Source organism: Triticum aestivum, chromosome 5D (genome assembly GCF_018294505.1).
Source record: "Triticum aestivum cultivar Chinese Spring chromosome 5D, IWGSC CS RefSeq v2.1, whole genome shotgun sequence".
NCBI classification, from domain to species: Eukaryota; Viridiplantae; Streptophyta; class Magnoliopsida; order Poales; family Poaceae; genus Triticum; species Triticum aestivum.
The window spans coordinates 353661278-353686925 of record NC_057808.1 but is presented as its reverse complement, the minus strand read 5'-3'; the positions used below and the strand labels follow the sequence as shown (position 1 = coordinate 353686925).

Here is a 25648-nt window from a genome sequence, read left to right as displayed (position 1 = left end):
CTAGACCTAAAAAACAGAAGCAGGGGAGGTTCTTGAGATGGAACCCAGTCCTTATGCAGTAAAAAGAGGTGTTCTTGCAGAAGAAATGAACCTCAGATATCTACCGCGGTGGTTCTACACAAGCCTAAGGATCAACGGGGGCAGTGGCTACAGGGGTTACCGAAACTTGCGGTAACAGTGATGAACATGAAGAACACAGATGAACTCTGTCCTAGATCTATGCTAGTAAGGCAGAGGGGACTCACCGGAGCTGGAGAAGAGCGGAGGTCGCCGACGTTATCTGGTCCGAGTCAGGTTGATGCAGCGGCCGGGTTGAGGAAGACCAGGGGTGCGACGGCGGCGGCGGCAGAAGCTCGGGCAGAGGAACGGCAGTGCGAGGAAGAAGAAGGAGAATGTGAAGAAGAGAGTGCCGGGCCGGCCTATTTATAAGGCCGAGTCATAAGCGGGCGCGGGATTTGAGGAGGCCACGGCGTGGTTATCTCCCCCCTCACGGCGCCTCGATTCTCGGAAGGTCAGTAAAAGCAAAGATCCGTTGCGGATCTGGCGGAGTAACAAACGGACTTAGTGGAGGATGACGTCACGGCGGATTACCCGGAGTCCGGAGGATGACGTCACTCCGGGTTATGACCTTCACATGAATGATAAGCCGGAGATTTTTTCTGACTGCGGAGCTGAAGATTGACACGAGCCGGCTCAAGTCAATCTGGGGCCTAATGTTGAGGATATAGACCTGGGGGTCACCCGCCAGGAGGGCCGGGTTACTCCAAGGATCATTACCAGAACCCGAAGCTAAGTTTCAGGATAATGGGCTAGAGATGGGCTGAGACCCGGATATGGCTTAAAGCCCGTAGTTACAATCATTGTTATAGTAGACTTGTAGTGTAAGGCAAGTATTGTTTTAGAGCCCGAGCCGGACACTCTTATGAGCCGGGCCGGGACTCTAAGGGCTGCTGGGCGTCAGCCTCCCTATATAAAGGGACGACCCGGCAGCGGTTTGGGGACGACGATAATCTCTCCGAGAGCCGGGCATAGCTGCTTAGCTCCCTGGAGATTGTAACCTAATCAATAACACCTCGAACTGGACGTAGGCTTTACCTTCACCGTAAGGGGCCGAACCAGTATAAACCCTCGTGTTCCTTGTCCCGCATAATCCCTTCAAGTTTCCTAGCTGCGATGGCTCCACGACTAAGTCCTAGTTCGAGGACATCTGCCGTGACAATTCTACGACAACATCTGCTTTGATACACATATATAGCTCCGTTGCATGCCGCGCCCACGCGCATCAGCACTGCGCCGGAGCGAACGACAGGGTCTCGGCCTCCAAGTCGTAGAGCACGCGCATGTCCTGCTGCACGAAGTTACCGATCGTGGAGCCCGAGTCCCCGGAGTCGGCCAGGAGGATGCACAAGCTCCCCCTCCTCGGGTCGTCCAGCACGTAGTTCCGGCGCGGCAGGTCGAGGTCCGCGCCTTGGAAGTGGAACACCATCCTCGGCACCGCCACCACCGCCCTCGCGGCCGACGCGCGCCTCCCCCCGCCTGCGGCCATCGGCGTCGCGAAGCAGACGCCGTCGTCCGGGCTGCTGCTGTTCGCGAACGGCAGCCTCAGCTGCGCGCGGAACGCCCGCAGTACCTCCGCGAGCACCGCCGCCGGGAACAGCGTGAGCGCCGTGCCGGAGTCGACGATCACGCCTCCGGAGCCGTCGGGCCTCAGGGCGAACGCCGAGAGCGGTATCCGCAGCCGCCGAGTGCCGACCGTCACGCCGGTGAACGGGACGTAGTAGAAGGTCGGGTTCTGGCGGCTCTGCAGGAGCCTCGTGGTCTGGACTTGGCCGGTGGCGACGTCGTCGGCGTCGAAGACGCCATCGGAGAGGGACCCGAACAGGAGGGTGCTCTTCCTGGTGCTTGTGTAGGGCGTGAGGCAGTAGGAGAAGCGCCGGATGGACATCTGGGACACGAGCGAGAGCGGGTCCCGGCCGAAGCCGACGATGCCGGAGCCGTTGTTCAGGCTGCCGACGTTCATGGTGCCGCAGCCGAACCCGAGCGGGACGCTGAACCTCTCCCCGGACGACGACGCGAAGGTGAAGCGGTCGGTGGCGTAGACGCCCAGCGTGGTCGTCCCGTCGCCGTAGTTGTAGCGGTAGGTGCAGGTGTCGGGCCTCTGGCAGCTGTGGTGCAGGATGTCGTTGCAGAGCTGGCCGGAGCAGCGCATGGGCACGTACGACGACGACGCGGCCGGGGCGAAGAGCGGGTCCGGCTGCGCGAGGCAGCTCGCGCACGGCGCGCACTGCGTCCAGATGAGGTCGCTGCCGGTGTCCAGCAGCGCCGACACGGGCTGCGGCGGCGTGCCGATGGCGAGGTCGATGAGGTACTCGAGGTCGCCGGACGGGCGGACCGGCACGCCAGGCTGCTGCTGCTCCTCCCCCTGCTGCCGCGCGCTCTTGCCGGGGACGCGCCCGCCGCCGCTCCTCGCCACGGAGAGCGCCGCCGCCCTGGCCTTGCTGCGCTGCATGGCGCGCCTGATCAGCTCGCGCCTGGACATCTGCTTCCCGGCGTCCACGTGGGTCAGGCGGACGCGGACGTCCCCGGCGAAGGCCTCGGCCGTGTCCGGCGGCGTCGAGGCGTAGAGCGAGGCGGCGAGGAGCAGCGGCACGGCCAGCGCCACCAATGCCAGCTTCATGCCGCCCGCCACGATCAAGCGAGCCCCCGAACGAATTGGTATCTCAAGTTGGCGCGGCAAGGCGTCGCATATATATCCATCCACGCACGAACGATTTATTCCTTCCTGCACCGCCCGGACGCAAACACGCAAGGAAAGCAACCTTGCGAGGGCCAAGACGATGATGGTCCGGGCGGCTTTAGAAAATTCCCTTGTCAATGGTGGACGAAGCACCAAAGTAGGGGAATGCTCTTGGCCCCGGGCCGGGCATCACCGATGGATCGCTCGGTGTGTGGAGGTGTGAGCGAGAGAGAGTTTGGCGACCTGCACCTCATCGACCGCAGGCACCACTAAGATCACGGCTAAATTCTTGATGTGACCACCGAACTTAGAGGGGAACTCCGCATAGATAAGGTTGCCGGTGCGAGATGCTCGGGCCCTAGCAATGCGCGCCGCCAGATTCCTGGAAAAGATCAGATATTCGATGTCCGGATCTAATTCGAACCTAATCTAAGCTTCCGAAGGCAGTACTGTACGCAAGAAATCCAATGTACTACTCCTCAAGATGTTGTCATGACAGTATGTCACCAAGCAGTCTTTCCGACCGTCTCGGGTCGGCCACCACTTCGTGTGATGGTGCATTATGCTTGGCTTGCAGACTACTGAACCAAGGCACTAGACAAAGCGTATGTGTGGGCATGAGTAGTGCAGGACGCCGCCCCGGTTCCATCAGGTCGTCACGGAATGAATTATGCCTTGCCTTACCCTTTGCATAATGGAGCGTTGGCTAGTGTGATGTTGATGCAAGTTGACTGGATATGTTCTGGATGGTCAAACACAGAAAACACATATGTGCGGTACACGGCTGCATGGATCAAGGATGAAACCGGCCATCAGCATCAGCTAGCTATCCAAGTGCTCCATCCTATGTGTGATCTTCCCACAACTTTCACCTTATTAATTCGTCCAAGTGCTCCATCCTATGTGTGATCTTCACACAACTTTCAGCTCAGGGGTGGTTGGCGGAGACTTCCCGTCCCCCGCGTCGCCCGCATTTGGCGACACGGGGGAAACCCTTCACTGCCGCCCCCCTCCCCCCACCCCTAGCATCGCCGTCGCCGGCCGGCCGGCCAACGAGCCGGCTGTGCCCAGGGATGGTGGTAACGGGGCGGCTTCGTCTCCCTCAAGCCAAACCCCCTACCTCCCAGACCCGATATGGTGCGCCGCGGCTGGCTCCTCCAACTGTTGCATCCTCCATTATCGGTCCGGCGTGGCAGCGCGACCATGTCCGTGGGTGCTCCTCCCGCGTCGACGCAATTTCCTCTTTTGTGTTGCTGCTCGCGAGGGGCGTGTGAGGCCCTTGGGTGGAGTTGGCTGAGGCTTGGCCCTACCTGGTGCAGGGTGCCCTCTGTCTCCGATGGCGCCTCCTCCAAGCTGCGGCGACGACTTCTGCGGGTGTTTGGTCACGGTGGTTCCTCTTGATATATGGTTGAAGCTTCGTGGTGGATTCTTGCCGGCACCATGCTGGTCACCGCGGCCACGAACCTACGTTCTCGAGCGTCCATAGCTTGACGGTGTCCAGCCAGCGCGGTTTTTGGCCCTAGCGCTCCAGTTATTGTACCCCCTCCAGCTTCTTCAACTCGTTGGCGTTCCGTTGGCTCCGCCTTCGACAGCTCGAAACCGTGCCCCCTTCCGGTTCTTGGCTAGTCGGTGGCGTTGATCGCCACCCCCTCCTCGCGCGGCTCTCTACCCTGCTGCCTCCCCAACCCCATTCACCTACATGACATGTCGTTTCTAGAGCTTGCGTTTTCGGTGACGGAAGGTGCAGCCCCCACCTCCGCCTTCTGAGGGGCAGTTGAACAGCATGTTGAGTTCCTAATCTCCGGATCCTGATCTGGTAGATGTGGATTGCTCAGACTCAGGCTAGGTGAAATTCATGCTCGGTTGCGGATGCTAGCAGCGGCGACACTCGTGGGTGTCATTTCCCTTCTTGGAGGTGCTGTCATGACCTTTATCTGTGCCCCTCCTCGAGCATCGGGAAAATCCCAGGCTCTGTTCTCCGGATCGGATGGCAGCGGCGTCACAACGTTGTTTCCTTCTTGAAGGCGGTATCTTCCTCACTCGCGACGTCATCGGTGTTCACTTTGGAGATGTTCAACGTCGTGTTGTACCGACCTGCTTATCTAATTTTAGGCTTGGTGGGTTTAGTTGTGTCTTTCCCTATTCGAGATGAGCATCCCTTCCCTCTCTCTCTCTCTCGCGCGCGCTCTCTCTCTCTCTCTCTCAGTGTGTGTGTGTGTGCGCGCGCGCTTTGGGTTTCATGCTCATGCCTTCTGCCTTCTTGTGTGTTCATGTCATGCATTGTACCCTCAGTTGTACACATTCTCTTTTCTTCTATTAGTGACAAGATATGCAAGCTTTGCGTATTCGTGAAAATACTTTCAACTTAAGGTTCAGAAAGAAGGAAGTCCACATTTCACCCTTGAACTTTCGAGAATATTTACTTCCCATCCTAGAATTTTCTTTTGGTCCAAGCCGAACCCCGAACTCTCCAGATGGTTCGCCAACACGGTACCTGATTTCCTAGTGACGTGAACACCATGCGGCTAAAATCAAATAAAAATAGAGAAGTTGTGTAACTTGTGTTACCGAACTATTATGTGAATTTAAGATTCTTTTTTGATAAAAAAAATTTAGGATGAAAAGTGAACTTTCTATGAAGTTAAAGTATGGAGAATAGACTTTCTTTGTTTAGAAAAAGGATCACAGAGTTGAAACTGAGTACATACATCCAGAAATAAGAGACGAAGCTTTCACCGAGCCTCCTCAGCGATTTGGATTCCTGGCCGTTGGATCTGGCCGCTTGATGTATTTTCGGTCGTTGGATCCAGAGGTGGGAGGAGCTGGGCCGTCGGATCGGAGAGGGGTAACTGTAGAAATGAATAGTTACCTCCCGCTGTAAAAGATCTCGTGCCACCGCGTGTAATTCCAGCGCCCCCCCCCCCCCGAGGGCATTTTAGTCATTTCACTGTTGGGTATAAAATGTCGCCAGCTCCTCCCGTAGAACCCTAGCCGCCTCTTCTCTCCCCTTCCCAGCCGCTCGCCCCGCCGCATCGCTCGCCCCGTCTCGCCCGCCCCGCCCCGCCCGTCCCGCTCGCCGTGGCCGTGGCCGATGACCGCGGCCCCGTCGTCCCGCCCTTCCCGCTCGCCGTGGTCGTGGCCGATGACCGCGGCCCCGTCGGCCCGCCTCGCTCGCTGTGGCCGATGACCGCGCCACCAGGGACCGCGACCACTCGATGAGGAGGCCTGGACCTTGGCGCAGAGCCGTGCCCCCATGCGGCGGCGGCAGATCCCTCCTCATCGCAGTGCCAGCCCTCCTGCCGGTGCCACGCCGCGCCGCGATGCCGCTGGCTCGATCTCCTTGTCCCCTCCTCTCCTGTCAAGCGCACGACCTCCGCCAAGGCCGCGCCCGAGGCCGACCAGGAGGCCACGGTCACCAAGTGCCCACGAAAGGGCACCACATCCGGGAAGAAGAAGTTGGCGCCCGAGGCGGCGGTGGGCAAGAAGCAGCATAATTGGTGAGAGCCTAGGGTTTGTCTCTGTCCAGGGAACTGCAGGTCGACCCCTTCTCTCCCTCCTTTCTCTTTTCTTGTTTGTCTGTAGGCTTGGGCTTGTAGGTTTTGTCTTCTCAGTCTAGAGATGTTGTTGGACTCGGACTACATTCCAAAGATGGCCACTTTTCTGAGGCCTTTTGTGCTTCCTTCTTTGGAATCGATGGGAGAGAGAGAGAAGGGTTTAGCTAGGTTCCAAATATTGGGATATTTTGGATCTGCCGCTTGACTAGGTTCCAAAAAATGGACTTTTGTTGTTGCCTTGTTACCTTTAGGTGGTTTGCATAAAATGTGCTTTTGTTGTTCACAAGGGACTTGGTTCTGCTTAGGTTCTTGAAGTCGTTTAGTAATTAGGAGGCACTCTTATGATGTGTATTGGGATTAGTGTTTGGGATTGTGGATGTGCTGCCAAGAAGGTGTGTACAGTGAATTATGTGGGCTTTAGTTTGGTTTGGTCCAGTTTCTTCCTTGGGTTAGGGTTAGGTTTGGATGCAATAAACTATGTGCCCTTTGGTCTATACTGGTGCATTATAGTTTACCTTGGGGATCAGCAAAGTCGCATTGTTGGTTAAGTAGAAGTTGTGGGATCTATGCCTGCTATGGGGTTCCAGTTCTTTGGATCAAAGTGTTGTTTTCAGGTGCTAGATTAATTTGTTTCTTGCTTAGCCTTATAGTCACAAGACAAATACGTCATGGTTGCGGTTGTTTGAATCAAAGTGATTTTTTAGGTGCTAGATTAATTTGATCATTGCTTAGCCATATAATCACAGGCCAGATAGGTCACATGGTTGATTAGAAAAGAACATTGAGGTATCTTATAATAGTGAAGTAGAAAATATCTTCTACTCTTTGAGTAATACTAAATGTTGGGTTAAACTTCTTTTACCAGTCTGCCATGTCTCTACATTTTCATCTATGATATATATTGTCTATTTATGAATTAGCTAAGACGGGGCAGGGGGTGCGGTAGGCCGCACTTTCTACACTGCCGGCCAAAGCATCTGTGGGGGCCCCCAAGGTTGCCGGCGACCGGACGCGACCACCTCTTCTGATGTCATAGTCGCCCTCGTCCCACCCCCACGCCACACTTCCGAACAAGTTCGCATGCCTCGCCCTCGCCCCTTGTTACTTTAGCCTCGCTGGTTCCTTCTTCTTTGTACTCAGGGTGTGCTGGTTATTTTTTTCCATACTCCATACTGCACAGTTAGCCACCATCATCCATGTGTGAAGATTGATAGCCGCATTTAATTACACCATAAGTTCTATATGTGATTTTTAAGCTACTTTATTAACCTTGAAAGCAATAGCTAGCTAGCTTTCAATTGTTCTGAAGTATGATGCCAAATTTGACCATTTACAATTAGAATGAAGGGGAACATACAGGAAATGCACCGATGTTTGTTGGCCACTGTGCACATATATTTGTTTTTTTGTTGTGACTTGGAGATCTTGCAGCCTTAAAAATATGTCTCAGATTTAAGAATGTGTAAACAATGGCCAAGTAGCAGGTTTTCATCATCCCATGAATTATAGGAGATGCAGCTGTAGTTTTTAAGATGTATAGGAAAAGGCACTAGCCTAGGACTGGTTATTGCATTCTTAGTTAGGCTCTGTGTAGTTAAGAAAATTGTAGTATGTGCGCTGATGTTGTCTTTGTACCAGTCAAAATGATGTGGGTTGTCCAAAGCACTGCAACACTTTTTTTACAGTGATTCCTTTGTTGAATGTATGTTCTAGGTGGCAGCAGATCCTCTTCTGATGGCATCGGAATAAATTCTCAGGTGAACCCAGATGGCCTTATGTTTGGAGGCGCTGAAAGAGGATGCCTAAATACGCGTGAATAAAGGCAAATGATAAATACATTTGTTTCATTTTCTGATCCCACTGATCATGTTAAGCAATGTGCCTACAACGACTACTGTATGTGCCGAGTTTTTCTAAGCCGTGTTCCGTCTCTTAGGCTTGATACATATGATTAGTGCCCATGTAAATCAGTCAAGACATTGTGCATATTTTCTGGTTATTTGGATAGTGCTAAGATACTCGGAGAAATGTTTTTGAACTAGGAGCTCATTATAATTTATTTTCATAGGAGTTCGGCAACGCTTATGTGCGTATGTATAGCTTATGAAAGGCATACATATAGTCATACTCTTGTAGGGTTGCTACCTGCTGAAACATGGGATTGTTATCCATATTATCTTTATGCATCTCATGGCAATTCTATACATTAGTCTTCTCAGGGGTCATTATGATTTGATCATTTAAGTTGGGCAATCCCTCTTACTCTTATGTGCTGGAGTTCTCGATGTAGGCAATGAACTAGAATTATGTGTGTATTTTAGCTTAAGCAATGTAGGATTCAGTAATGGATGTTGGAGCAACATCTTTCAGAATGTAATTAATTAATTTTACTTCTCGCGAAGTATATTTCTTTTGTTTCGATAAGAATTATGCACAACTCGATATTTAAAGGTGCATTTGTCTAAGTTTCTTTATTTCAAAACTGCATATCCAGGAGAGGCCACACTGAGGGAGGGCTAAATTGTGAGATATCCTTGTTTGGTCCTTTCCATATACCTACAAGGCATGAATCAAGATGGCATGGTTTATCATTGAACTGAATGCTTCCATGGAACTTTGGTTTCAGGTGATAACATGAATATATACTTTTATGGTTTGGCTAGATGGTCCTTCTAGATTTTGTCTGATTGTGTACAAGTAGTCGGGTTATAATTACCAAAACCTCCTATTTTCGACCGTGGCAGTTACTATCTTAAACAACGCTGATCTTCTTTTACTACTACAGGTGTTGCCCACTGCCGCCACGTCCGTCCAGCTAGCGCGTCACATCTGCCACTTCTCCTCCACGGTGTTTAACATAGGTAGCACGTGGGTTGTGCCTATGTGAGCCATGACGGTGCTGCCCGCGCCCCTGCCTCATTCGTGAGCATCACCAAGCACTAGGAGTCTAGGACTGACATGTAACTAGAGTATTGAGTACTGAGTTTCAATACACCACGTCGATTAACCTCTGTCCAAGGCGAACATGAGAATGATACTCTAGATATGGTCCCACTCATTCTGGTTCACAAAATGCAGTAGGTAAGGAATTCATTTATTTTAGTTCCTAGATTACCTCGCCGTCGCCGCCGCCTGCGCTCGCCCACGCGTTTTGCAATGAATATTAATATCTGAAAAGGCTGACTAGTTTTGCAATGAATATTTATATTTTCCATTACATTTGGTCATAAGATTTTACTTTGCTTTGCCAGGAGAGTTTCACTTCATGTAGCGGCATGGATGTGCGGGGAAGTGGTTCCTCGCCGGCTGGACGGCGTTCAGGCGCAACCCCGGCGCCCATTGAGTACTGCCTCGGCTACAACCTCCCTCGGTGATCTCCAACTTCCTCCTGCTCCTCTGCTTTGGCTACTGTATAGGACATGGCCGGCTATGATGATCAAATATGGCTGATATAGGCATGCTCTCAAGCAATCGAGGCACATGTGGGTATTAAGTTGGACCCCCTCGGTTCTTTGAGCCGTTTTGATCACGTTCTTATTTTAGTGGCTCTGTCCTTGCATGGTCATTTCTGATGAGTGATAACCATCCAGAAATAGGAGAAGAAGGCCTCACCGAGCCTCCTCAGCAATTTGGATCCTGGGCCGTTGGATTCGGTGAAGAAGGCCTCACCAAGCCTCCTCAGCGATTTGGATTCCTGGCCGTTGGATCTGGCTGCTTGATGTATGTTCGGCCGTTGGATCGCGAGGTGGGAGGAGCTGGGCCGTCGGATCGGAGAGGGGTAACTATAGGAATGAATAGTTACTGCCTCCACGCGCTGCCGCTTACTTCGCCTGTTCGACCTGGACTCGCTGACCTGTGGGGCCGCTCGCGGGTGGGCCGCGTTGGTCAGTGACCGTGGCTGTGTGCGTGGCCTGTTCGTCCCGTCGCGCGAACCGGCGGGTAAATATCCCGCGCCACCGCATGTAATATCTTGCCCCCATCGAGGGTATTTCGGTCTTTTCGCGTCCAGGCCTCGTGCGTGGTGGGCGGTGGTTGGCTCGTGCGGCTATGGGGTGGGGGAGGGCAGCGGCTTGCCTCTCCTCTCGCCGCCAATGCTCGTGGCGGAGGCTATTCTTTTTAGGGCGACGATGATTAACCGTGGCTGAAATAAGTGTGCCTTTGAGCAATTGAGGCACCTGTGGGTATCAAGTTGGATCCTCCCTGTTGTCTCTAGAATCCTTTTTGATCTTGTGATACCTGTTGTCCTGTCCTTGGATGGTCATTCTTGTTGAGTGATAACTAGGGCAGCTCCACTGTGTAAACAGATTGATCTGGTGATAAGAGATGACGGGAGTAGGTTATATGATCAAGGAAAGTCGAAACTGAGCCCACTATGCAATGAACCTTGAACCCTTTTTATTTGTATTTAAAGGTGTTGCTTATTTATGCTTCAGTGTTCATAGCTGTCTTATGTAAAGATTTCTTGTCACTCATACCTTTATTGCATTTAAGTTGTTCTTGATCTTTTATTGTTTGTTGTTGGTCCTTGATTTAATCTGGTTAAGAGTAAGTTGCACTTTGTTATACTAGAAAGACTCGTTAAAGAACATGCGGTGCCCCCGTGTTTGGTTTTGGTAATTGATGACAATCTCTATGGACTAATGGTTGCATTGAGTTATATTTGAAGGATTTGTCCATAGGCTTTTTCTTGAAGTCCATGTGTTGGTTTGAAGGAGTTTATGAGTTGTCCAAGGTGCTATTAAGGAATTATCCAGATCGGTCATGTGAGTGTTGAGCTTATTGCAAGCATGTCTTGAAGAAGAAGATTGTGTGATCATTCATGTCTACCTTCAAGACATCATCCAAATGAAGAGAGTTGGAAAGATTCAACACACAAAGCGCACAAGATGTACCGAGGGATCAAGTGACTCCATGGTATGGTAAGCATTGTCCATTACGCTTTGTGTGCTAACCCATGGTCTTCGTGAGAGTTCTTTTTGGGGTTAGGTTGCGGTGTGCAAGTTCAAGTGGAGCATCATGAAGAGATCAAATGCTTGAAGCGTGTCGTCCTTTGTGGTGACAATGGATTTGTGAAGATGTGCGGAAGAGTGGCTCACCCATAGTGGAGTATGGGGGAGCAATCAACTAGTCTTCATCGAGCCAACACAATCAAGAAAGGTGGTCCAACTTGAGGGAGTCAAGATCGTCATCATCTAGCTCAAGTGGACCATGTGCAAGGCAAAGGTTTGCCCTTGATAGGTTTTCTATTTTACCGGTCTCACGGTGGTTGTTGGGAGACCGGGTTATAGGATCAATTGCCGTACTATCAAGGGGGGCTCTCGATGAGTAGCTTGATCGTATCATTCGTAGAGAGTTCAAACCATTGCATCCTTGCATCATCTTTCTTGGTTCTTGTTTGCTTCTCTTTGTGAGTTTTGGAGCTTTTGGTCATCTTGTTGACAAGCTCGAGTTCATAAAAAACGGAGTTCACGTGCATCTTCTATGATGTTTTCGATGTTGGAGGGTATGCCGGTTCTTCGCTGTTTTGATGCTACTCGTCTTCCTCTATCCAACAAGCTTGAGTTTGCTCAATTCGGAGTTCTCATGAAGAAGTTATGGCAGTTTTGGGTTTTCTCCCTGCGGTAGTACCGTGGTCGGCAGCGGTAGTACCGCTCGTCATGCGGTAGTACCGCTCGTCATGCGGTAGTACCGCTCTACTACTACCGCCTCGATTTTGGGTCTTGCACTTTTCGTGTTGGGTTTAGCAGTAGTTGCACGGCAGTAAGGCACGGCAGTTCCGCCTATAAGCGGTTGTACCGCTCCGGTCGGGCGGTAGTAACGCTACTGCATTACTGCCGCCGTACTCTGCTTTGCCCTGCCTCATTTGGTCCCGTGTTCTGCTCCTCCAGCGGTAGTACCGCTGGGGTGAGCGGTAGTACCGCTTATAAGCGGTATTACCGCCCCAAGGTTCATGTTTTGTTTCTCCTTTTCCCTGCTTCTTCCGCCCGAGCGGTAGTACCGCTCGTGTGCGGGCTGAGCACATAACGGTTGGATTTTCCCCCTCCTATAAAAGGGGGTCTTCTTCCCCAATGAACCTTATCCTTTGAGCTCGTGTTCTTCCCCCATTGTTGACCTTCTTCGAGCTTGCTAACTCTCAATCCCTTCATGGATTCTTGCTAGTTTTTGGGGGGAAACAGAGAGGAGATCTAGATCCACATTTCCACCAATCACTTTCTCCTCTATGTGAGGGGAACCCTTTGGATTTAGATCTTGGAGTTCTTTGTGTTCTCTTCTTCGTTCTTTCTCTCATTTTCCTCCCTAGCATTAGTTGCTTCGGTGGGATTTGGGAGAGAAGACTTGGGCACTCCGTGTGCCCTTGCCATTGCATTTGGTGTATCGGTTTGAGTTCTCCACGGTAGTACGTGGAAGTTACAAGTTGAGAAGCTTATTACTCTTGGGTGCTTGGTACCCTTGAGCTTGTTCCTCTTGGGTGCTTGGGCGCCCTAGACGGTTGGTGGTGTTCGGAGCTCAATCATTGTGGTGTAAAGCTCCGGTCAAGCGTCGGGATCTCCAATTAGGTTGTGGAGATCGCCCCGAGAAATTTGACGGGTACTGGTGACCGCCCCCAAGGGTTGCCAGTGTACGGGTCCGGTGACCGCTCCCAAGGGTTGCCATTTGTACGGGTTCGGTGACCGCCTCAAGGGTCCCTTAGTGGAATCACGACATCTTGCATTGTGCGAGGGCGTGAAGAGATTACGGTGGCCCTAATGGCTTCTTGAGGAGCATTGTGCCTCCACACCGCTTCAAACGGAGATTAGCATCCGCAAGGGTGTGAACTTCGGGATACATCGTCGTCTCCACGTGCCTCGGTTATCTCTTACCCGAGCCCTTTACTTATGCACTTTACTTTGTGATAGCCATATTGTTTCTTGTCATATATCTTGCTATCACTTAGTTGTTTATCTTGCTTAGCATAAGTTGTTGGTGCACATAGGTGAGCCTAGTTGTTATAGGTTTTGTGCTTGTCAAATTAACCGCTAGGTTTATTCCGCATTTGTTCAAGCCTAAACCGTAATTATTTTAAAGCGCCTATTCACCCCCCTCCTCTAGGCGACATCCTCGATCTTTCAACTCGCTCCCAGCAAGTTAACGGTTGAATGGCTTATTTTAATTCGGTGTGATACTATTACTTCAATTTTTTGGCAAGTTACCAGTTGCAGCTATTTTTTCTTACATGCTACAAATAATAATGCTACAGGATTTTTGAGTGTTTTTTGGAGATAATGTTGGATTGTTCATGTAAAGGGTGTGTGAGGTAGCATGTCCCATGTTGTTGTCTGTATCCTTAGACAATTTTTTGAGTGCTGTGGTTAAGTTGTTGGGTTAATCCGAGCCATTGAGCGGCCATTTCATTTTGTTTTCTGTATAGTTTGTGCTGAAGCTTTCCCCAATTTTGTCTGTCAGCCCTGCATTTTTTGGATCACACACCAGACTAAATGTAGTGAATTTTGAAGGATGTGTGGTTTGTTGGCTTTGTAATTTATTTCCTTGCTAAATAAGCGTTTGGGGTTATTTTGTTTTGTTGCTACCTTCTGGACGACGGGCGAGCGGGCGGATCTGTGGACGGCATCACCACAACCATATTCTGATGGTCTAATCTCGAGGTGAAAATATTCTCTTTATCTCTCATTTATGTTAGTTGAATAGTTACTTGATTTGATGTTGGTTAGCGTACTGGATGCTATTTCTAATTTTTTTTAGTCCCATTCGCAACTACAACTTGCACGATGAGGACAATCGGATAATTCTAATTTCTAATTTGTGTTAGTCCCATGGATGGTAACAATCTTTTACTATTTCTTATTGTATACTATCGTATAGTGCCTCCCTACTTGCTCAAAATCAAATGTACATCTATTTGAAGGTACAAATTAAGGTCGGTACGATAGCAGTAGATTGGCATGTTTGCAGAAAAAATAGCCATGTAAGTTCAAAAGAACATCTTTAACTATTGCTGCTATATGCTTTGTATATTTCCTCTTTGGTTCCTTTAAAATCGGAGAGAGCCAAGGTCTCCATCGTTGATTTTGAAGGAAGCAGAGAGGAAAGAAAATGTATATAGCAGGAATATGTTAAAATATGTTCTTTTGAACTTACATGTTAACGACGTCCTTGATGGTGAGTAAATAGTTAAATGATGTTCGCTTGATGGCGAGTAAATAGTTTGGCATGCTCCAGTTTATGGAATACTCTTGGAAACTTATTCTTCCTATCTTTATTTTTAAGGGGTTTAGAAGCTAGATACAAATGATTATGTAAGGATACAACCCTTGAAAACTATGTATATTCTTATAGGTAAATGAGCAAAATACTTACTGTTGGCCATTCAGTTAGTGAAATTGAAGTAAGACCTTCAGCTGAGACACCAAAAATGTTATTTACCGTGAGCGCTTCCAATCTGCCGGATTCTCTTGGTTACTTGTGCATGCCATTATTAAAAGATGAATTTGCATCATAAAACTCTTCATAAATTATTGCTAATTGTAGGAGAAATGTTCTGCTTGATATTATTCTCCAAATGGTTAATTTGCTCTGTATAAAAAAATTAGATTGTCATTCTCCTAATTTTGCTTCTTCTATTTTAGGACAATTGTACTCATTATGTTGTCTGTAAGGAGAGGTTTGTTTGCCCTATGGAATTTTTTTATAACAAACTATTCTTACCATGCCCACAAAACTTTAACTGGGCTATGCCCATTTACGGGAGATGTGCAATAGGCGAGGATACAAAGTGACGAGTCCTTTGATGGTGCTCGGTTTTCTCCTTTCCATGTTGCCACGCCTCAATCCATTGCTCACAACCACAGCGAGCTCGAATCGATTGAGGAACGAGTCTTGCGGACATTTCTCGGGATCAATCTTCGGCCATGTTTGGTATGTTATTAGCTCCCGTCCATTCCTTTCTCTATTGCTCTCTTCCAAGATCTGTTATGCTTCTACGAGCATGTCATGAGAAGTAGGCACAATACATGGGCGTTCAGAGCACTCGCGACTTCCATTCGGTTCAGTGTGGAGGTTTTATTTGTCCTTGCAGCATGTACTCTCCAGTCTCCTCTCGCCTCCTCTACCCTTCATGGCTGCTCTTTTTCCCTTCCGCTTTCTCTTATTCAGAATGCCTTTGCTTTTTTTTTTGTGGTGAAGAATGCCTTTGCTTCCACGCTGTTATTGTAACTGCATAAGAAAACGAATACACATGCGTATGTTTTTGTTCATGTTAAAAAATACAAGTGCTGCTATACTGATTACCATCTATTCCTGAAAAAATAGATAATGAAAATCAGCTTATTGCTTCACCTCAGTCTCATAGAGAAGCTTATTGTAGTATACATGTGTACTTCCGATTATGACATGATATTAGTAGAGTCTGATCTTTTATGCCATGAAGAATATGTTATTTTCGAACACAGAATAACAGTCCATGTGTTCTTCAAATTTATTACGGACAATTATTATTTTTGATGATTGGTTACAGATAAATTATTCCTAAACAAGCATGAAAATGAATATTAATACTGTTTCACTCTTCCTAGGGCACTTGCAGCAACCACAATATGAAAGGATCAACGAGGAGCGATCTGATCTGCATCGGTGTCGATGAAGGTAAAATTCCGATATATCTTCCTAGTACTACCTGTAATGGACGTCCACAGATCACCTATTCTAATTCTGGCAAGTACCCGATGATATATGATGCCACCAGCCCTTGTGATGTACCGTGTGATCTGCCTCTTCTTTTGTGAACACGTCCCCTTTGACATGTCTATCCATCCTTTTGTGCTCAATATCTACCGTGTATGAACATTGCATCCTTTATTTTACCCTGTATATGAACATTGCATCCTTCAAATTTGTTATACTATTGTTCTGGTGGATATGGAGATGTGTTCTACTACAGTGTTGGTGTCCATCGATGATGCTTTGCTCTTATTACTTGTGAATGTTTCTTCTTTCTTTTATATTGTTATCATGATTGAATACATACGCTAAGCTTGTCTTTCTAATAACTTGACCATTACTTTTTTTTCTGCGGGGTCACTTGACCATTACTTGCTTGGTCACATCGTTGGGACCGGCACCCTTGCGCCAAGGCGCGATGCCGATCTAGTAGACATGGGACTGAGATGGGGGCTGGCTAGGAGGCAGTCGACTGAAAAAAAAAGTTTGAGCCAGTTGGTTTTTTCTCAACGGTTAAATGTAAAGCGATCGGTTAAATATCTATCTTTCACCTCCCGCAAAACACTATTTATTGTCTTCCCACAACCATAGGCTAAACCACCTGCCTCCAATTACAGTTCAAGACTGCTGCTGCTCCAAAAACTTTTTTTTAGCTGCTGCCCCCAAAACTAGATGCTCTGCCTTCTTCCAACATATTTTTAAGCAAAGCTCTGCCTCCTTCCAAACAATGGGAGTCACGGAATACTGTAGTATAAATTTTGGACAAGAAATGCGCCGGCCCAGCCCGGCCCAGTAGGCTGAGCTGGAGACTAGGCAGCGAGTCGTGATCGTTTGATTCAGATCCACGGGAGGGGGCAGCGACGCCGCCCGACTCCCCAGCCGCCGGACATGAAGGTGATGGCGGCGGCGGCGGCGGAGGCTGCGGCGCCCGCACCCAAGAGGAGCACATCCGATGAAGCGGCCGGGCCCAGGTCACAGAAACGGGCACGTGATAGCTTCTGCGACGGCAACGCCATCAGCCACGGCGATCTCATCAGCGACCTTCCCGACGCCATCCTCGGCACCATCTTCTCCCTGCTCCCCACCAAGGACGGCGCCCGCACGCAGGCCATCTCCCGGCGATGGCGTCCCCTATGGCGCTCCTCGCCTCTCAACCTCGACGTCCCGTACCACCCCGTCGGAGATCGGTTCGAGCGTCTCTCCGCCGTCTCCAGGATCCTGTCGGACCACCCTGGCCCCGCACGCCGCTTCGACGTCTTTCTCGTCCGCCTCCACAGAGAGAGAAAAAGGTACGACGAAGATGCCGCTCAGATCGACAGCTGGTTCCATTCCCGAGCCCTTGACAACCTTCAGGAGCTCCACATCAGCTTCGCGCTCTTGGAATATACGCGTGGACGGCCTGAGAAGGACAAGCGCTGCCTGCTGCCGCCGTCTGTGCTCCGCTCAGCATCAACCCTCCTCTTGGTCAGCATTGGCTCCTGCGATTTCCCAAGGGAGATGGCACCTTCTCTGAACTTCCCCCTCCTCAAGCAGCTCAAGCTATGGAGCGTTTCCATCTCCGAGGATGTCTTCTCGAGGGTGCTCTCTAGCTGCCATGTCTTGGAGAGCTTACATTTGTCGAGGATTCTCGAGGGGTCTTGCCTTTGCATTAGTTCACCAACTCTTAGGATCATCGTCACCCTTCGTTTGTTCGAAGGCAAAGGAAAATTGGTCATTAAGGAGGCCCCTCATCTTGAAAGGCTGCTATTACGTTCTCCGGGCTTAGGTGTCGAGACTATCCAGGTAGTTAGGGCACCTAAACTGGAGACAGTGGGCCTTTTGTCTCCCTGCACCTTACAAATTCAGATCAACAATCTAGTCTTCCAGGTAGCAGCTTCAGTCTCTAGACTCGTGCGGTCGAGCTTGGCATTTTTTCTTAAGACTTTTTTATTTTTAAATAACTATCCATTTGTTTTCTTCAGGGATTAATCCCATCGAGCTTGGAAAACCCAATACGCAGTGTAAAGGTTTTGGCTCTCCAGTTCTGTGGCCCTGATTTGAACTCGGTCTACTAAAAGTGGAAAATAGATCTTCTCAAGAGGCTCAACTGGAATTCAGAAGTGGCTATTTTCACTGGGATCTGTATTTGGATACCCGTGACTTGTCGGTTGCCGACCCTTTCGACTGTTGTTTTCAAGAGGGGGTAGATGCTCTTTCAGAAGAAGCATATCTGTGATCTGTCCATGGCTTATCCCATTGACGCCTTCTTTTGCAGATTATGTTGATACCTGAAGATTGTGTTGTCTTATGTCTAAAAGAAAGAGTATGGAATTCTAGTTTCAGTCAGCAGTGCATGCTTGTGTTACAAATCTGCTAGTTTCAATCAGCGCATCATGCTTGTGTTGAAGACTAAATTATCCTTTCTTCTTTCAGACAAAAGTATGTGATTCTTTTTAATACTCTGAGTTAATGCTTGCGAAAGGGCAACCTAGTACAGTCACTTTATACAGTTTTTATTTCCCTTGGACCCCTTGTCACTGTTGAGCCAATGATGCAATTGATCTACTAAGTACTAACAATCACGTGTATGTGCATTCACCAACAATCACATATACTTACTGTTTCCTTGTTTGATCTTACACACGAATGTTATATTTCGGGACACTGCGACTACTGTGTGCAACTTCTCCTTGCATAGGTACAATCTAGCCCATTTCGCCTAGAAGTCTGGTATTAATTTATTTTTCTACATTTTTGAATTGGAAAAATACCAATAAACTAGGGAGATGGTTTTTCATGGTATGTGTACTCGGTCCCGTTTTCCTTTAATATCATTGCTTGTATATCCCTTCCTCTTCAGCAACAGCTATTCTGGAAGCAAACCAAGATGAGTTACAGAAATACTACAAGTCGTCTCTACTGGTAAATTTATATATGCCAGTTTATCAGCAAGTCAATAGAATTTTTCCCCTATGTAGTTCTCTTCGTAGATTCACTAGATTGCGTTTGCCTTGCTCGCACAGCATTTCATGCTACATTCACCTTCTGCTGCTAGACTGCTACTATCTCTTTCACAGTATTTTCCAATCAGTGTCTAAATCAAAGATCTAAGGCACAGCAACACCATCATGATCGCTCAGGATTTCATCCGTCTTTCGCGTTTGATCAGTGCAGCCAGGATCATTTTTGAGGAGGGGGTGCCCGACACTATCAGATAGAACTCCACGGCCCCGGGAGAGAACTCTACTGCTCCTGCATATCTTCTGCAATTCCCACAAGTGAGCAACAACAATCTCCGATCCATGCTCTGGAAGGTCTGGGCGCCGGTAAAGGCAAAGATTTTGTCATGGCTCCTCCACCAAAACCGCCTGTGGTGCAACGACCGTCTGCAATGGCGCGGCTGGGTCAACGGGTATTTCTGCCACCTATGCTTCAGGAATCTGGAGTCCTCCTTCCATCTGTTCTGGGGCTGCAATGTGGCCGTGGCCGTGGCCATCTGGAATCAGGCCGCCAGCTGGAATGGGTGTAGTGCACTGAAGCAGGAAAATTGGGCTAACGCAAAAGCATCAACGGAGACGGCCTCTTGCATCATCAACTGCAGCGCGCCAAGACAAGCAAGAGGAGGAATCAAGTCCATGATCATCTTGATCACATCGGAGATATGGCAGTAGCGCAACAACTATGTGTTCAGGGGGAAGCAACGGCGATCAGGGACGTGATCAAGGCCATAAGATCAACGCTTGAATTATGGCACCTCGCGGGAACAAAAAATTTGGAGAGCCCCTTCAAGGATCCGCCATGAGAGTCAGACTAGCTGCTCTGCCTCCGGGCATTTTTCTTTCTTTTTTCATCTTCTCTTTTCCTCCTTCGATCACTTGATCAACAATGTTTCATCTGCTCTCCTGCTAAAACAATGAATGCCAGCAATGCTGGATCTTTAAAAAAAATAGGGAAACTGGTCAAGAAATCAAAGTAGTATGGGGCAAATCATCTAAGCCAAACTAAAGCGGGGCAAATCATCTAATGCCCAATTAATATGGGGTAAATGATCCAATCCCAGGCATCAAACTCCCAATTTGATGACTGAAAGAGCTGATATTGATAAAAACTCGCGCCACATTGGATTGGTTAGGCTGTTATTCATGGTGCCCGCAAGGCCGGTCGGTGGCTGCCACTGGCGCCCCACCAGATGGCCCAAGTGCCATGGCAGTCGAATGAAGCAGCGAGCGAGGGGCAAAAGGGCCGCAGCGAGGCCTCTGGAGTCAGTTCGGCTGCTGCGGGCGGTGATCAACGGAATTCTTTTGCCGGCACTGGCAGGCATCGTGGCCAGATTTCAGGGGGGGGAGGGGGGGGGGGGCTCTTCATATCAGGTAGAGTATTTTTCGTTTTCACTGCTGGTCGTGCAGACCAATAAACCAGCTCTACCCGTTAATGATCCGAAACACCTTAAAATTGGCCTAAACTGAAGCTAGATTGCTGATCGATGAACCAAAATCATAAGTCAACGTGAAGGTTTGTTATAAGAAAAAACTCGCCACTGGAAATTAGAGGAACAAATGAGTGGTATGGCATGACTGATTGTTATTGAATAATAGGTTACTTACTGGAATTGTTATGCATTTGAAAAATACAGAAAGAATACGTCTCAATTTTTATTATTGGGTAGATGAGAGTAGTTGTCATTAAAGTGCCTCAACCTTCACAGATAAGGCACCCAATTCTTCTTCTTCTTCTTCTCCTTCTTGTTGTTCTGGCAGTTGACCATGGAGGAACAAGTTAGCAACTCATGAAATAAAGTAACTATCTGTTCTTTCTTCCACTTCGATTACATGGCGATGCGTGCAGCAAAGTATGAAAAAGATGATTCATACTTGGTGTTGCTGCATCTGTCCTTAAGAGGTATGTTGGGCTCAACCATCGCTGTGCACATCTTGTTACAATTTTGAGAGATTCGCCTGTGAATTTTTTCAAGAGAGTAGCACTTTGATTCTCTAATTTTTAAGTTATATGCTTCAGTCGGTTCCTACCTGTTTCCTTTCATGTGATATGAAATGATCCTAGTTGTATCTTCAAGGCTTAAGCAAAGCTACCCTTTAAAGTCTTCAACCTAAGTGTAGCAATGAAGATCACTTTTACACGCTCCCAAATATATATTTCAAAATGGTATATTTCCTCTACCAATGATGTCTAATAATAAAAAGACGGTGATGTGCATGTCAATAGCCGCCGCCGTTGGCTGCGCCTACGTGAATTGGTCGGGGAAGACTCCATGATACTGGCCCATCATGGTTGTCTGGGGAGGCACACAGTCCTCCTACAACGCCAGTTCAATTAATATGCAATTAACAGGAATTCACGGATGGTACTAGTAGTATTTCTGATTTTAATTGTTCATGTATTGATACGCTGAGCAAATCGATATCCATCTCACGAGGGCGCCAGCAATGGCGAAGACAAATGCTCCAGCTGCTACCACGATGGGGAAAAACAGTGCAATCGCGGCGGCCTGATGTGGTTGATTCAGATGGAATAAAAGTAAAAACTAACTAGCCAACTCAAAAGGTCTAAAGTACTCCAATAGATGGATGGTTGGATTTATTTGGTACTCCCACATCTCCTTAGGGAGTACCAGGGTACTGTAAAAACTCTCAATAAAAAAATATTGATTTTTTACAATTGTGTGCAAATTTCTGAATCTGAAATCTAATTTGGTTATAGTTCAACCGATCTGCCCCAATCATAGCTAGAGGAGATACTTCATGATTAAAGTAACTCTGATGAAGTATAATTAACATGGAAGTTTATCAATAGGGATCTGTTATGGCTACAAAACACCAACACTTCATTTGCACATGCAGATTGAGCACTCTTACTTTTTTCACTATATATATTACTCCCTCCGTCCCATAATATAAGAGCGTTTTTTATGCTATACTAGTGATAAAAACGTTCTTATATTATGGGACGGAGGAAGTTCTTGAAATTGAACTGTAGCACTAACAAGCTATGTTTAGGTTAAGTTGTCTCTCAACATTTTAGTCAAGGCTAGCAGAGGAGTTCCCAGTTATTACTTTGAAAAATGGATCATCGAGAACACGTGTTAAGAGAACTAATCCAAGGAAATGATAGATCAAAATGGATTGCACACAGCAATCATGATGTAAAATGCTTCACAGAAAATGAGATAAAAAGAATTACCAACAACTACAATACTGAACTTGGGAGAGGGGCCTTTGGAGTAGTTTACGAAGGAGTTCTTGAGGACAGAAGTATGGTTGCAGTCAAGAGGTTTATCCACAATCGAAAAGAAAACTTTGCCAAAGAGTTGACTGTTCATCGTGAAATCAACCACAAGAATGTAGTCAGACTGATCGGCTACTGTGTAGACGAAAATGCCCTAATGATGGTCACAGAGTATATTCCTAAAGGAAACCTCAGTGATGCCCTTCACCACAACAGGATACCCATCACTTTGGAAACACGACTAAGAATTGCCATAGAGTGTGCAGAGGCATTGGGAAATGCCCTAATGTATACCCAGGTAATTCATGGTGATATCAAGCCTGCTAATATACTTTTGGATGACAAGCTCAGAGCAAAACTATCAGATTTTGGAATATCAAGACTAGTCAACACTGATAACACTCTGTACACTGAAAATGTGATAGGGAGTGTAGGTTACATGGACCCTTTGTTTGCTCTGAGTGGCCGGCTCACGGCAAAGAGCGATGTTTATAGTTTTGGGGTTGTCCTCTTGGAACTGATCACGAGAAAAAAGGCAAGAACAGATAATGTGGGAATCAGCCTAGTTGAAACTTTTACTCAAGCTCTCGCAAAAGGGACCAGAGGAGTGAAAGAGATGTTTGATCCTGAAATTGCAAACCGAATTGACATGAAGACCATCGAAGAGATTGGAAAGCTAGCAGGTGAATGTTTGGCTATGGAAACCGACAAGCGCCCTGATATGTTATCGGTGGCAATGCGTCTTCACAAACTCGCGGAAACTCCACACCAGGGACAACAATGGTTGTCTCCGTTCTCTTGGGGAAGGAAACACAAACCAAGCAGTGGCGAAATGATTGTGGGCTTTGGCTCCAAAGAGACAGCTCTTAAGCTGGAGCTGAAGGACCTTCTTGAAGCAGTTCCTGAAATTCTGGGCACAGGCACAGTCGGGACAACCTACAGGGCCAAATTTGAGAGTGGAGCCGAGCTGGTGGTCAAGAGGCTCAAGGGCGTGCACTTGCGGAGGGCGCAGTTTGAGCAGCGCGTCACGGCGATTGGCGACATCCAGAATGAGCACATGACGCCGCTGCGGGGTTATTACTATAGCAGTGATGACAAGCTGCTATTGTATGATAACATGCCCATGGGCAGCCTATCAGAAGCGCTCCACGGTAATATGAATGCATTGCTAGCCCGCGCCTGCCGTTTCTTTTGAGTTGTAAAACTTAACATGTTCTAATGCTTTTGATTTATCACTGGTTCGTGGTGTGTCTCTTCAGGAGAGCGGGGTTCTGGCCAGGCTCTGCTGGGCTGGGAGCAGCGACTGGCCATCTCCTATGCTGCGGCGCAGGGTGTTGCGTCTATCCACTCAGCCGGGCCATCGAGCTGCCATGGTAATATCAAATCCTCCAACGTTCTGTTCACCAACACTTACGATGCTTGCATATCAGAGCATGGCCTGACAGCACTCGTCAGCCGGCCTAGCGAATCATCGGCCTACAGCGATCCAGGGATCACTGGTCGTAAATGGTCAGTCTCCCAGAAGGCCGACGTGTACAGCTTCGGCATTCTGTTGTTAGAGCTGCTCACCGGCAGGTTTCCAGGACCAGGCCGAGGGGTTTCTAATTTGATGAGGTGGGTGTCTAGTGTGATTCGTGAGGAATGAACAACGGAGGTGTTCGACGAGGAGCTCCTGGAGCAGCAAAAGGACGGCCAAGAGGAGGAAATGATGGAGCTCCTGGGGCTCGCCCTGGATTGCTGCCACAGATATGAAACGGGGAGGCCGACAATGTCCGATGTTGTGCAGCAGATTGAAGAAATCCGACAGTCCGTACTGTGTACGGAATTCTAGTTTCAGTCAGCAGTGCATGATTGTGCATTTGTGCTAGTTTAAATCAGCGCTTCATCCTTGTGTTGAAGACTAAATTATCCTTACTTTTTCACACAGAAGTATCTGAATTTTTAATATCTTTTTAATATCTTATACTCCCTCCGATTCATTTTTATAAGTCGTTTCAGACAACTTAAAATGGACTGTTTTGCACATTATCTAAAATGTCTTCAAGGTCTTATAAAAATGAACAGAGGAAATAGGTAATGCTTGCAAAAGGGCAAACTAGTACTGTTACTTTATATTTCCGTTGGACCCTTGATCGCTGTTGACCAAATGACGCAATTTATCTACTAACAATCACATGTATGTGCATTCACAAACAATTACTACATATTCTATCTATTTCCTTATCTGATCTCACACGCGAATGATACATTTCGGGGCACTAAATATAACAAAAAAAAAGGCTTTCTCTTCGCTTTATATATAAAGCAACGATTACCAACAACTCAGTATAAACGCACGTCAACACAACACACGCACACACTCAAGACAGGATACATAGACGCTGAATGCAGCAACACAATCCCTAGCACTACAAGAGCAACCGGGGGCTTCAACCGTGGACACGCCACTGCGAAGAGATGAAACCACATACGACGAACCGTGGGCTCCAAGATGGTGCATTCAGGAAGGTTACGACACTGGAGTACCGCGGCCGCTCGATCCGAGGATCAGATTTTCCCCTGAAGCACCATGACAGGCAATGAGAGCCACGACGACGCCTTCAAGAAGGGAGAGAGCTTCGCCGCCGCCGGTCCATCCGAAGATAGGACAGGTTTTCACCCCGGCCAACACTCACCGCCACCGAATGCCACACTCCGGTTACCACGCCGCCCACACGGCCATGGCCACCGGGCAGCACTGAGCCACGGGCTCTGCTCATGAGCACCGAGCTACCACCATCAGAGCCGCCACCCCAACATCCAAGACCATGTCACCACCTAACCTGAGACCCGCCGCTACCCCAACCAAAAAGACGAGCGGAAAAGCCCCACCTTTCACACCCCTGGGCGGCCCCAGCGCCGAGACCCAATAGGCCGGCCAAAACTGGCCTCCGTCGATCCATCTTGCAGCACCGGGCGCGAGACGATCTCGGTCCTGCCGCCGGGCACGAGACAAACTAGTCCTGCTACCGGGCGCGAGACGAGCTCAGTCCTACGGCACCAGACGCGAGACAAGCGATGGACCGCAGCCGGGAGCGGGCCAGCCCTTCAACGAAAGTAGCGACCAGACGACGAGAAGAGGGATCGATGGCCGAAACAGTCCACCTGCAAACAAGCCGACACCGACGGAGAAGCCAACCATCGCTGCAGTCGGTGCCGCCGATCTACCGTGTAGCCACCACGCCGCAGGACGGCCCCGCCTGGACCACACCGCTGCCGCCCACGGCCAAAGCAGCAACCAAGTCGAGCCACTGCCCCCACCCGCGCCGCCCCCCGGATTTCAGCCGCAAGACCCCACCGAGCACGCGACCACCCGGAGCCCCTGCTCCGCAGTCACCATCCGCCCCAAGGGACCCAACCAGCGCTGGAGAAGACCGACGGA

The 25648-nt window shown here is 48.7% G+C and overlaps 2 protein-coding genes and 1 pseudogene across 2 annotated transcripts; 2 read left to right on the top strand and 1 right to left on the bottom strand.

Moving 5' to 3' along the window:
- Nucleotides 1-1117: 1117 nt before the first annotated feature.
- Nucleotides 1118-2881, bottom strand: LOC123124891 (aspartic proteinase nepenthesin-1-like). Its single transcript, XM_044545437.1, has one exon. The coding sequence runs from the start codon at nt 2675-2677 to the stop codon at nt 1283-1285; it is 1395 nt and encodes a 464-aa protein (XP_044401372.1). The 5' UTR covers nt 2678-2881; the 3' UTR covers nt 1118-1282.
- Nucleotides 2882-16625: 13744 nt separating this feature from the next.
- Nucleotides 16626-19850, top strand: LOC123124890 (putative F-box/FBD/LRR-repeat protein At1g78760). Its single transcript, XM_044545436.1, has 2 exons — nt 16626-17871; nt 17967-19850. The coding sequence occupies exons 1-2, from the start codon at nt 16894-16896 to the stop codon at nt 18057-18059; spliced, it is 1071 nt and encodes a 356-aa protein (XP_044401371.1). The 5' UTR covers nt 16626-16893; the 3' UTR covers nt 18060-19850.
- A 2154-nt stretch (nt 19851-22004) lies between these two features.
- Nucleotides 22005-24058, top strand: LOC123121708 (probable inactive receptor kinase At2g26730; annotated as a pseudogene).
- The last annotated feature ends 1590 nt before the right edge of the window (nt 24059-25648 follow it).